Source organism: Haliotis cracherodii, unplaced genomic scaffold (assembly GCF_022045235.1).
Source record: "Haliotis cracherodii isolate W230 unplaced genomic scaffold, xgHalCrac1.p SCAF_15, whole genome shotgun sequence".
NCBI lineage: Eukaryota > Metazoa > Mollusca > Gastropoda > Lepetellida > Haliotidae > Haliotis > Haliotis cracherodii.
In genome coordinates, this window is record NW_027266270.1 from 22,051,249 (window position 1) to 22,065,374 (window position 14,126).

Genomic DNA, 14,126 nt, shown 5'->3' on the forward strand with positions numbered 1-14,126 from the left:
TACTGACTCTAGGCCGACAAGTCTTTGTTTAATCCCTTAAATGCCGAGCACCAAGCAGGGTAACAACACATACCATCTTTTAACATACAGTAAACTATATTTATAACGAACATGCTTATAATGAACCGACGTATATAACAACCTTACGTTTAGGTCCTGACCATTTGCTGTACATATGGTTATAACAAACTATGGCTATAACTAACTAATATTAGTGGTCCCTTTGACTTCGTTAAAAATGTAGTTTACTGTATTTTGGTATGACACAGCCAGGGATCGAACCACCAAAATTCCGCTCACATGGCAGACACTCTATCCACTACACCACTGGCAGTCCAACCTCATGGTAGGTAGGATAGTATGACAGATAACAAAAAAGGCAAAGCAAAGTCACTCATCCAAAGCCCGATACAAATAGTAGTTCTTCCAGTCTGTTAAGGTCAGCTTATACTAGTCCATATGCCAATACTAAAATTTACTGAAAATAATGCCAAAATACATGTAAGGGCTTGTAGACTTCTGGTTTTTGGCACAGACTGCAAAGGAGATCCTAACATCTTAAAATCTGACTCTGAACAAGGTCAGTAGAAACTTGCCCTTGGACTCCTTAGCTTTTCAGACTGTTATCCCTCACATAAAGCAAACAGTTATAAACAGTTCAAATGACCATGAAACAAAACTTTTCAAACTATTTATTGCAGTCAACAACCAATATAGCACATTATCATACATTATAAGTTATAGTCTTATGTAGTGATATCACAGACATCTTTAAACTGAACTCTTCCTCTTCTCAACCAGATTCTTGATGAAGAACTCCCCTGCTTTATAGGAGGATCTGACAAGAGGTCCACTTGCTGTGTACACAAACCCAAGTTTGTTGCCAACTTCCTCCCAGTATTTGAACTTGTCAGGATGCACATACTCCTTTACTTTCAAATGACGCTTTGTGGGCTGCATATACTGTCCAAGGGTCAAACAATCGACGCCAATGTTCCTCAGATCTTTGAGAACTGCATAAATCTGTTCATCAGTCTCTCCTAATCCAAGCATAAGGGATGTCTTAGTGACGACATCCGGTCTGTATTTCTTAGCATGTTCCAACACAGCAAGTGATTGTTTGTAGTTCGCTCTGGGATCACGTACGAACCTTTGCAACTCGGACACAGTTTCAACATTGTGGGCAAAAACGTCAAGACCAGAGTCTAACACAACTTCTACCGCTTTAAGATCACCACGGAAATCTGGAGTAAGACATTCAACCAATATAGATGGATTCTGGGTCTTAATTTGCTCCACCGTTTCAGCAAAATGTTTCGAGCCCCCATCTGCAAGATCATCCCTGTCAACCGAGGTTAAAACGACATAGTCAAGGCCCCACGATACAATAGCCTTAGCTGTGTTCACTGGTTCGTTTGGGTCTGGTGGTGGGGGAGCTCGTGAAGTCTTCACCGAGCAGAAACGACATCCGCGGGTGCATTCATCTCCTAGGACCATTATTGTGGCTGTAGCAGTGCCGTGTTCTCCTCCTCCCCAGCATTCTCCGATGTTCGGACATTTAGCTTCTTCACAAACTGTGTGTAAATTCAGTTCACGTAAATTCTCCTTCAAACGACCATAGTTTTTGCCCACTGGTATTTCAGTTTTCAACCATTTAGGCAAACGTAATCTCTCCCCTTGAACCTTCTTGATACCTCCCTCGCCATCGTATGTGAGTGGTAGGTCATCTGATATAAAGTCGGCGAGATCGGGACCTTGTGCAAGTTTCTCCTTCTGTGTTTCGCTGAGTGTGGCCCGAGTTGAGTAACATCGACCGTGAGATGTTAGAATGGTGTCATTTGGAACTGAGTTTGAGCGAGGTCTGTTAGTAATTATATAAGCACAAGCACTTCTCGAGTGGTTGATGACAGCTGTTTTCTGCAAAATGCGACTGGTGCACGCTTTCGTTAGACTTGCCGCCATTGTTGACATTTTCTTAATGATATATTACCTCGAGCGATGTAAGCACTGGGTCATGCAATTTGCGGCGACATTTCGGTCATTTCCCATACGGATTGACTTCTTTTGAAGATTAACGGGTCACAAAATCGAGTAAATGCAATTGGAGTCTACAACGATAAAACTGGTGGTGTTGCTAATACACGCAGTATGGGATGCGCAAAGAAGGTGCACAGTCAATAGAAACGGCCCTCGCTGACGTGAACTCAACTGAAAGATATTACATTGGATAAACATCTATAATGTATACTCTGTACACATCCTGTTCACATTGGATATTCATTTATTATTAATAAAAACGTCTACCATGTATACCCTCTACACACTCTGCCCACATTGAATAGTCATTTATTTTATTTTTTTGTTGTGGTCGTTTTGACTTTTGTTGTGGCCGTTTTGATTTTTTGTGTGGCTGTTTTGACGACAACCCATTAGAGTGAGGATGAAGTAATTCGTCACCACTCACATGTTTCAGTAATTAACCAACAACATGTCCCGGAATTGTCACGAATGGGGATAAAATATTTCAAGATCTGACGTTTCAAAATCGAAGAAAGAAATTCCATTAACAGTTTGTTGAGGTCACTGTCGTGAATAGAAATCTGGCAATTTTTAAATTAGTGAGTATGCAAAGCAATAATAACAAACGGTTGCAAAATCCAAAATCAGTTTTAACTTAACAGAAGATACGGTACTTGCCGGGGCACCTGTGAGCTTATCTAGACCCTAGGTGAATTCGTAACCAGACTTATTCGTAGCCCTGGAGAATTCGTAGATGTCCCCAACACGTAGACAAAATCATGGCAGACAAAACAAACAAACAAATATACTTAAATATTGATTTATTACTAATACATATTGAATTATCATCTTACATTTTAAATGGCAGTAAATCTTATTGTTATCCTCTTGCTTGGATATAGTTGCCGGATCATCTACTTATGATAGTATTTACAAAGGATCCTGCAAATTCCATCGTAATAAAACATTAGTACTGTAATCCCCTACTTCGCCGACTAATCCTCTTGTCCTCAGCTTGGGTTACTTACCGGATTGTTAAAATAGTATTTACTAAGGATCCTGCAAACGAAATTCTAATACTTACCGTATTTTCTTTTTATTGAACACTTTATTCACTAAAGAACCTGCAAAAAACACACTAAGAAAATTAATATAAACGAAACTTGCAACCAATGAAAATGTGTTTTTCATTTAGGAGTGACGCAACCAATTATATGCCTTCTTGTACAAAAAAAAACTTTCCTGAGGTAAATCGAAGACACGTCAATATTCCGCCAAGTATTATTAATATTAAAACAATTATTGATTGAAAAATGTATCTACGAATTCCCTTCATGTTTGTCTAAGACTCCGCGGCAAATTGTGTCTATGAGTTGGCGGCGTACTCGAATTCACCGCGTCCCATCCAGACCCATGTATTAATATGATATACTCGCTACAGCCACAGTGGTAGAAGCTTTTGTATATGTGTAATGTCAATGTCATATACTTTTTATCACGAATAGTTTATTAAACATGATTATATTTAAAAATTCGAGAAAAAAATTGATAAATTGTTCTGCATGGCTAATGTATAAGGGACAATATCTTTATCTCGATTTCGCTTTAAACTTGAATCAAAGAACAGTACATCCGGGCATCTCTTCTTTTTCATCGAACACTAAATGATCACCGGCCTGTACAAAAAACCTGCACATGAAACTCACGTAATGCAAAAACAATTATAACGGTTGTATTGGAGATATACAGTGAGGAAGATCAGACACCACCCATAATCGATGTAATTTTGGGTACATAATATATGACCCAGGTTTTATGATACATGTATTTGTGTGGCGTGTGTGTGTGTTAGTGTGTGTGTTAATGTGTTAGTGTTAGTGTTAGTGTTAGTGTGTGTGTGTTTGTGTGTGTTAGTGTGTTAGTGTGTTAGTGTGTTAGTGTGTGTGTGTGTGTGTGTGTGTGTGTGTGTGTGTGTGTGTGTGTGTGTGTGTGTGTGTGTGTGTGTGTGTGTGTCTGTATGTGTGTGTGTGTGCGTGTCTGTGTCTTAATGATAACTCGCTAATAAGAGATTACTGTAAATACAGAACATCCTACATAATCTGAATGTCCAAACAATGATAATACATCTGAAATATTATTGTTTTCAACTCACGAAATTGTTATATAAGCCGTTGCTATCTATTTGAAACAAGTGTTCAGTTTAAGAAACCATGAATATAATTACTTTTTATAAATGATAGTTCACGTGATCAAAATATTGCATCTTCTATAGCACTAAAGACATTTTGGACCAAAATGTTGAACAAGTCTGTTTGTCTGTCCGACAATTGTAAATTAGCTCACGTATATCTGTTTATTTTGACACATACATGTATACGAAATGTATGACGATTTAAAAAGAAATAATTAGATTATCAAATAATCTATTATACATAAAAAATAATTGAAATATAGAGTGATGTTGTTAAATACATAATCTTCAAATTCTATCACAATCGCTGTGATTTGGGGAATCTGTGCTGTCTTCGCCAAAAAAAAGCGCCGTTTTCGCCTGTCAAATATGGAGGCGTTTTGGGACATATTACATCCTGTCTATCTATCTAGCAAATACACTGTATTTGTTGCTGTTTCACAGCTCCAATGATCAGTGTGTTTTTTATTGGACTGAAACAACACTACAATGCTGTAATAGAGATTGTTTCAGCAAACGAATGAAGTATAACCAACAGATTATGAATATTCATTAGCAGCTCAGAGCGCGGGAGTAGCTTCCCTTGACAAATATATGAATATTAATTAGCGCAGCGCCATCTATTTTGCAGTTGTCATTGTTTGCAGATATTAGGCTTCAAACTTTACAATAACTTTGGCTGCGATGTACATGCAAAGAAATTAAGACATGCATGTACCTGTGAACATCTATTTATAGTTATTTTTTCTTGTGCAATTTTTAAATATTTACTACATGAAGTTGCATTTACGATTCTCCCTCCAGATAATCCAAGGGGGACAACTCTAAAGCTCCTCAAGCCCCGACAGATGCCGTTTCTTGTGTCAAATGTATCAAATTTGTAAATATTTAGCTCTTATCATTGATGTACAGTCTCTAACACGGAGACGTGAAGGACAAGTAAGTATCTAGGTGACAGCAAACGACCAAATTACTCTGTAGAGGCCTTATTCGTTGTGAGATGTCGACACGCACCGCGAACAAATGCGTGGCCATTTGCATGAAACTTTAGCCGCCAGACTTTTTCAACAAAATTGTTCAGCGGTCTTTAAAACAAACGCGGTTCTGAGTTTACTATCCTATTATCTTAGAAATAAGTTGCTTATTTGGAATAATAACCAAATTCGGCTGCAAAGGTTTAAACAAGAGAGCTATTTTCGACAGCTGCTTAGTGTGAAAACGAAGAATTTTTGCAGGTGCCTCTTGTTTGTTGAGGGGAAGAAAGAGCTAAGCTATAAAGCAGGACTTGTGAACATATTCACTTGCTAGTGTTGTGTGTTTACTACATCGTTGCGAATCTGAGACAAATATGAGTTCATCTATGAAACATTAATGAATAACTTTGCATATAAAATATTAATCATTCTGTTCTTGATCGTGTTTAATTTTGATAAGAGATATTCCATTGTTCCCGTTACTTAGAAAGTAAGATTTGGACCAAATCAATGTCTATCATAATCAGATATAGATCTATAGGCTACGAGTGAACTGAAACTATAACTATCTGGTGAGGGTATTATGAATTTAATCTATATCAATTTTAACAACAAAGAAGTCACTTGTTATGAAATTCTCTTTGCATGTTTAGCATTCAAAATCATATTTACAATAAGATTTCAGAAGGCAATTATCATTGTAGATTAATGTTGTGTCTGCCCGCATGTTGCTAAACAGCACAAAGTATATCTCACATGTTATCAGACTTAGTATTGATTTGTTCATGATGTTTATCAAACTTGTACTGTGGAGGTAAGTTCCTGTCATGTGAGGGTGCACAAGTGGTCCAGTCATCTAAGGACCACATTTTTCTATGCAGAAAGGGTCACTTAGACTTGGGTGTGCCAGAAACCTATGATTGTGGGTTTTAATGTAGTGGAGCCTGATTAGCCCAGTCTTTTTTTCATTTTTAGGATTACAGATTTTTCAGCCCATAGTCCTGGGTTGGAGGAGGGAAAAAAAATAAGCCAGATGTATTTTTTTTAATGCAGAATGTCTCTGGCATACTTTATGAACATATTCTGTGCTCAAAAGACATTCATTTGTGACGATAAAGCCCCTTGTAACAATTAAGATTCTACCACTTACAACACGGACAATTGTCAAGGGAGGCTATTTATGTTCGGCTTCAAGATCAATTATGTATCTCTTTACTAGTTTACAACGGTAAATTTATATTTTTTTCACTAAAAGGTGATGATAACAAATAAAATAACTGACTACGTGGCTATCGGCAGGGGGGAAAAAATGGAAATCTGTTATATTTATTTTTACCTTTTCTCAAAATTTAGAGTCGGCGGGTCCGTAATCCGAAAAATATAATTAAACACCTGGCCTTATGTGACTAGGTTTGTCAGCACCATACCCATGCTAATGGTTTTCCACAAAGATGTAAACATAAAAGACCTGCATCACTTCGGGCTTTCCATCCACATTAAACCAACACTGTAAACTGAAATACTATCGAAAGCAGCTTTTAACTCAACTCGCTTACTCCTGTCATGTGAAAGCCAGACTGAACTCTTATATTTGTCCCATACAGTTTCACCACTTTTGGATTGACTATATACGTTGCTCTATTTCGGTCTTCTATATCATCTCGTCTCCATCTCTCTCTCTCCTGTGCCCAGTACCTGACAAAATACATGTCGGCTTGAATAATCTGAACACTCGTAATCAAAGTAAAATTCTAGCAAGTAAGGTGAAATTAAGCAAAAACAGTAATTTGAACATTGAACATTGGTTATGAAAACAGGCCTCCCTTTTAAGACCAAAACAGGTATTCCCTGCCGGGATATTTCCATTGCTAAAACAACTGTGGGCATTCCAGGTGAGAATAGGTCCCCAGCAACCTATACTTGTTGTAAGAGGTGTCCAAATGGTTAGGTTTAGCCGTCACACAGCTGGAACATTACTGAATTGGATCTTTAAACAACAAACAATCAAAACAGGTGCTAGAATACAGACTCTGCCATGTTGACTGTATTGGACTTGTAGTGAGAAAAATACAATGAAAAGTGTTCGGGATTGGCAGTAAGGAAGTCCAGTGATGACCTTGCATCATGTATTGGTAATTAAGCGATAGAAACTAAGATTTTTAGTCTACTAGTCTTAATAATGATGACATGTTGCACAACCCTTATAAATGGCAGATTTCTACTAGTCCCGAAAAAGCTATTTGGCATTTAGGCAAGGGCTATAGGACCAGTGCCAATCTCTATAGTTGTTATTTCTTTTGGATTTGTTGATACTGCTAGAGAGACAATCAACTCTAGATGAATATTTAACAATTTGGTTACACTGATTTCAGAAGTAAGAACGTTGTGACACTTTTTATACACTGTATATGTTTTTTAAGCTGCTACCTCATGACAGTGCAGCACTGAGCGGTATACATAGCCAGCAGACTGCTTGGCACCATGAGTCTCCAGCAGTAGAAACTAACTGTTTTACTCCACTAGTCCTTATAATGACGACATATACCAAAACCTATATAAATGGCAAATTTCTTCTAGTCCTTATGCTACCTTAATGGGCGGTCAGGTAGCCTAGTGGTTAAAGCGATAGCTTGTCATGCCGAAGACCTGGGTTCGATTCCAGACGTGTACAATATGTAAAGCCCATTTCTGGTGTCCCCTGCCGTGATATTGCTAAAAGCAGCGTAAAACCATACTCACTCACTCACTCACTCACTCACTCACTCACTCACTCAACTACCTCCATGGTCTAGTGGATAGAATGCTAGAAATTCAATCCCCAAATGCATCAGAACAAAAGACGTTAAAATATGGTACTTGTTGTTTCCCTGCCGGGCGCTCGGCATTGAGGGGGTAAAACGACTTGTCGGCTCACAGTCTGCGTACTGTGCATGAGTGGAGTATCCATCTTTAACAGTGGTATGGTGTCTGAGTGGGCTTGCACTATAAAACCAGCTAGTACAAGCAGCCACACACACATGCATGCACATCGCTGTATACGTGTTATAATCATCCACACAACTTTCAACCCCATTTCACCTCACCATAATATCCTAAGAGCTACTGCCCTGACTTTTTGGCAGCTCTTTTTATACTCTACTACAGTATGAATATTTGATTCTGACACAATCACAAATGTTTGTGTACATGTTGCAATGTTTGATGTTCCCTATCACAGATAACTGTTAAGCACAAGATATGATACATATGAAGTGATAGCAATATGTTTGGAACCAAGTTTTTTCTTTCTATTGTTTTAATTATTCCCAGAATAATTCCTGCGTACAGATAATTTACACCACTGTCCTATGGCCATATCTTATTTGTCCCATCCGACTTGTGAAGATCTGGAGTAGAATAGGTCTTCACCAACCCATGCTTGCCGTAAAAGGCGACTGCTTGTCGTAAGAGGCAACTAACGGGATCGGATGATCAGACTCGCTGACTTGGTTGATGCATGTCATCGTATCCCAATTAACATGGATTGATGCTCACGATGTTGATCACTTGATTGTCTGGTCCAGACTGGATTATTTACAGACCGCCATCATATAGCTGGAATATTGCTGAGTGCAGCATTAAACAACAAACAATGTACACTTAACTACCACATCATGGTGTTCACAAGGTACCTATATATGCTGAGTGTGGCATTAAACAACAAACAAACAAACAAAAATTTGTACTAACCTGACTACATTGTGTCATTGCAGGATGGCCAACAAGAACAAAGAGGAGAAGTTTTCCAATCACCCATGTCACAGACTCAGTGTGCCGGCAGCAAAACGCTTCTGGTGCCGTCATTGCTTCGAGATGTTTGACGACGCCATTTCAAGATGGAGGCATAGCAAATCCTGTAAGAACACCAGCCTCAGCAACATGACTAGACGTCGAGAACAGGAGGCGTCGGCGCTGGAGGCGTACTGTGAGTCCACCACTGGGAAGAAGATGGACAGTGACGGCAGAAACGTTGTCTTGCCGAATCTCAACCCCAAGACCACCAACAAGGCGTATGCAGGACCCAAGGAGAACAGTTGGGTTGATCTTAGCTGCTTCATATGCAAGAAGCAGTTCACCACCATGGAGAAAATGAAGGATCATGTTCGAGTCCCATGTAACAAAGTTATTCCAGTCACCAGCGATGATGTGTTCCCCTTTGCTACACGTTCCACACCGAAACCATCCACCCCAGATCCAGATATTATCTTCCACGGAAACAACAGTCGACAAGGAGCAGCACCAGCGGAAACAGTGTATGAGTTGGAAGACGATTCTTCCGTAGCCAATAAAAGGACGCCATCACCCCTTGACCCATCCAACCTTTCCAGTGAGACCATGGCAGCAGTTGAAGCACTCAACATGATGGCCCGATCAGACAAAGTCAATCTTACTCAGTTCCTCAATCAGTTGTCTGAGGGAGGGTTTGTCATAGAGCAGGCAGCAGGGACGTCATCCAGCAGCGACTCGCAGGACCGCGAGATCGTCTTTACCGTCCAGGGTGACGTAGGCGAGGGGAACCTCCTGCAGCAGGGAGGAGATATTACAGTAGAAGTAGCAGAGGATCTGATACGGATGGCACAGCGGGTGAGGGTAGAGGCAGTGGAGAGAGTCGTCGAGGAACAGGTTCAGGAGGAAGTGGTCCAGGAAGACCTGGTTCAGCAGACCGAGGTTCAGTACATTCAAGATCACACTCAGTACATCCAGGAACAGGCCCAGTACATAGAACAGGCTCAGTTTGTAGAACAGCAGAACCAATATGTCCAGGAACAAGCAGCTCCAGAACAGATGCAGTTCGTTCAGGAGGAGCCTCAATTTGTTCAGGAGCAACCTCAGTACACCCCAGAGGCAGCAGAAGGTCTTCAAGAGTCGACCTATACTATTGTCAATATGGAGACCGGGAAGCAATGCAGTGAGGCAGAGCAAGTGATAGTCAGTGAGGCCCAGCTTTCTAACGTCAAGATAGAGACCTTGACGTCCGACAGCGCTCAAATTCTGGTGGTGCCAGTAGACCAAACTGTTGTCACAAAACAGGAAAGTAATAGCAATGCAAGCATTCCTGGTAGTAAGAGAAAGCTAGATGAGGACAATTCTATGGCTGAGGGAGAAGTGCAAGTCAAACTTGAAAATGGGTCTCAGGTGAAAAAACTATGCACAGAAGTAGTGACTGAGCAAAATGTTCAAGACTGTAATCTTAACGAAGAGGCTTTCGAAGCTAAAAAAAAACTTCGATTTTACAGTGAAGGTTTGATTGTGCAGGAAAAATGCAATAAAAATTCTGAACCATCAGAAAAATGTACTTTGGAGACTGATTTAAAACTGCCATGCGATAATGTTGAAAATTTGTCGGAATTGCCGCATCAAGAAACAACAGAAGCTCCTACTCATTTATCTGACACACACATTGATACAACTTTTTTAGATGAAATTGATGGCTTTTTCAAGCCAATGACTGAAGATATGATGAAAGTTGAGGAACCTACTGTAGATATTAGTGCATTAATGACTGTTGAGAGTACGAGCCCTGAAAGTAAGAGTCCTGCTAAAACAAGCCCTGAAAAAGAAATGACAGCCATCAAGAAGATACCATGTCGAAAGAAACCACCACCAACTTCACCCAAGAAACTGAGATCATCATCACGCAAGTTGGTGTTGACCCCAAAGAAACAAAGACTGGTTGAAGAAAAGGAAAAGGTTACCAAGAAAAAAAAAATCAATGAAAGTGACTTGAATGTTAAAACACAGCCCCAGAAGGCCAAACCCAAACCAGTTGAGTCATCCCCAAAGAAAGAACTTGTCCCAGCACCAGAAGAAAAACCTAAAAAAGTTCATCCTCCAAAGCCTCTGAAGTGTCGAGCGTGTGAAAAAGTTTTTAATTCAGTAAAGACGCTTCAAAAGCATAAGAGTGTTCCATGTGTTGTGAAAATCACTCGAAACTTGTGCCAAAAGATTTTAAGACCAAAACGTGCCTTGCCTAGACCGCCTGAGAAGAAAGTCGTGAAGAGGAAGCCTGTGAATAAGGACTCGAAGAAACCCAAACTGTTGCCTGTTGGTTTCCGAATACAGGCACAATGGATCCCTTGTAAACGGGATAGAAAATCTTCAAAGGGCAGAGGAAGACCGAGGAAACAAAATATTCACTATGAGAGGAAGAAACGCATCATCCTACCAGACAGGACAATTGAAGTTTCATCTTTGTGTGAAAAAGAGCAATTTTTCTTTGAACTTGGTTTGGTTTGCTCAGATTATATCCTGGAAGAGTTCCGCCGACCTTTACCACAAGTGGAGATAACTACCTCTTTATCCGTCAGCGTGGAGAACGATATTTGTGACAAGTCGTCCTTGAGTGACATTTCACCCCCGCTGTTGGAGAAGATGGAGCCTGTTGATGTTGGAGAGCTGGAGTCGTCACAACCACCAGACTTGACCTGTGAGGAGGATGAGGAGCTAGAGCCACCATTGCTAGAACCAGTGCATCTTGATCAGGGGGGAGAGCTGAGAGAACCCAAGGAGGATCAGGATCCATGTGATGTATCTCTGGTTCCAGCATCAGAAGATTCAGCTGTCAAATCAGGGAGACATTTCTTAGACTCCTTCACTTCTGATCACAGCTCTGATGTTGACGAAGTTGCTTCTAAAAGTGTTCCTGATCGTCATTTCTCTGATGTTGTTCCACCTCTCGAGGACCAAGGGATGGTGCAGTCTTCCAATCAGCCAGACATGATTCATCAGCTCAAATCAACATTAAAAACAGTCTGTTCTCCCCAAAAAGTTAGAAGTGCTACATCAAGTCCCACATTAAAAATGCCTGATGTCACATCTGATATCTCCCCCCAGTCAAAGAGGAACCTGTTTGAAACCTTACAAACTATGTGTTCTAGTTCGCCAAAGAAAGACTGCACCAGTCCCTATGCTAACTCCCCGAAGCTGAGTGTAAGTGCACTGTGTACATCAGCCGGGGCAAGCATGACTGTCAGCTCCTCCACCAAATCAAGTCTCAGTTCTCTCTCACCAAAGAAATGTCTAAGTACCAACTCTAGTCCGAAAAAGACCCCTAACATACTTGCGAGAAAAGCGTCCTCAGAATTAGGCGCCAAGGAGCGTGGTAGTAGTATATTGGACATAGTAGCTGAGAGCATGGGTTTGAATGTCTCTGGTTCTAATAGTCCAGTCAGGGATACCCCCTCCACATCAATAGTGTCCCCTGGCAGAGAGAGCCCTCGGTGTAAGTCTGCCGGGCAGAGACACATGGCTACAGAAACCTACCTCCCTGTTCAAAACTGTAAAAAGAACTTGTTTGAAAGTTGTGAATCTCTTCTTCCATCAAATACCCATGACAGGTCTAGAAGTTTGAATAGTACCTGCAAAACGAACTTGTTGCAGCCAGAGTTGACAGGTCACAAAGACAATTCACAAGTAGGTAAAAGCAAAACCTTGGATCAAATCCTGCCTACTGTGTCTCTTACACCATCAAAATCTGGACAAATAATCGTGAGTCCTATTCAGCGTGAGAGGCGCAGTGCTGTCAAGTGTTCCGCAGCCAGTGTCAAGCGCAAATTATGCGATGCTGCTACTCAGTGTGAAGGCATGACAAGCTCCTCCCCTGTCAAGACAATGTTAGGTCAGCTGGAACAGAGACTGAAGCTGCTCAAGTCGGCACTTCGAAACCAGAATGGAGTTCAACAGGACACAGAGGAGAGTCTCAAGACAGTGTTGAAAGACAAGAAGGACCTTCTTCCCCAGCTTGTGTCTGTGTTACTAAAGCATGGCTCCAGTGACATCGACAAGAGCCAGATTGGACTCCCTTGCAAAGAAAATGGTAAACATATGGACAACAATCTCCCCGATGTTGTGAAAAGTGTAACGGAAAGTCGTGACTTAGATGTGTCTCGGGTTAGTGGAGATGACAGCCAAACTGGAAGCCCCTCGTGTCATGAGAAATCTGTTTCGAGTGTCTCAACCAGCTGCAACACCGACAAGCAGGAATTAGATGTTGATCAAAAGAAAAACTCACCTGAAGAAGCATCTACAGACTCTAGTAAAGTGACTGTTCAATATATCAATCAACTCGAGCCTAGCATGGCCAATGGGGTAACCTACCTGTTGATTCAACAAGAAGGCATGGAAGACTACCTGAAAACTTGTTTAAGTAGTGACCTTGACCTAGAGTCAGGGGAGACAATCCATGCGGTGAGTGTTGATGAGGAGGAAGTGCTTACAGACTCTTTATCAAACAGTCTCTTTGGCAACAGCAGTGTCTCACGGACAGTGGATCATGAAGTGTTTGTAAACTCCTCTGGGTTTTAGCAGCAGTAATACACGACATGTAATTAACTGCCAACTTTTCACACCATAGCTGACACAAGGAATTCATTTTGAAACAAAAGATTTTTTCAGTTAGGAATTAATGTTTTTTAAATATAAATGTTAGCTCTAAATGGAATGCATTATTGTTTAATATAACTGAAATTATTAACTTGTACACACAACGTAAACATGTTAAAACAGATGTCTGAAAATAATTTATTCCAAATTAAAGTATTTGATCATGTTGATAAGTGTTTTTGATATTAGGAAAAGTTTATGGTTAAAATCCGTCAAGAGGTTAAAGCACACACTTAATCAGTTAATGATTATTATCACTTAGCAGTAAAAAAACAAAATTGTTAAATTATCCGTGAAACAATGAAAATATTTATCTGGCATCGAGTCTAATTCTGAATTTTTCTTAATGCATTTGTTTAGCTTTCAGACTATATATAGAAATTACTTGTGTAGGGATGGCTGCAGTGTGTGTTATGTAATTCCACTGTATTCCGAGTGTCAGTTATAGGGGACTTGTGTGTAGCAGGTAGTGTGCCCTGTGTGTGACTGCTTCCTGTCAGCTCTATTGTGACTGTACAAGT

General features: G+C 40.4%; 2 protein-coding genes across 2 annotated transcripts; one reads left to right on the forward strand and one right to left on the reverse strand.

Moving 5' to 3' along the window:
- Positions 1-722: 722 nt before the first annotated feature.
- LOC139461952 (lipoyl synthase, mitochondrial-like) lies at positions 723-2,042 on the reverse strand. The gene has a single exon (XM_071243441.1). It carries the CDS (start codon positions 1,969-1,971, stop codon positions 772-774), a length of 1,200 nt encoding a protein of 399 aa, XP_071099542.1. The 5' UTR covers positions 1,972-2,042; the 3' UTR covers positions 723-771.
- A 2,994-nt stretch (positions 2,043-5,036) lies between these two features.
- On the forward strand, positions 5,037-13,696 carry LOC139462379 (titin-like). The gene is made up of 2 exons (XM_071244057.1): positions 5,037-5,149; positions 8,937-13,696. The coding sequence occupies exon 2, from the start codon at positions 8,938-8,940 to the stop codon at positions 13,525-13,527; it is 4,590 nt and encodes a 1,529-aa protein (XP_071100158.1). The 5' UTR covers positions 5,037-5,149; position 8,937; the 3' UTR covers positions 13,528-13,696.
- Positions 13,697-14,126: the final 430 nt, after the last annotated feature.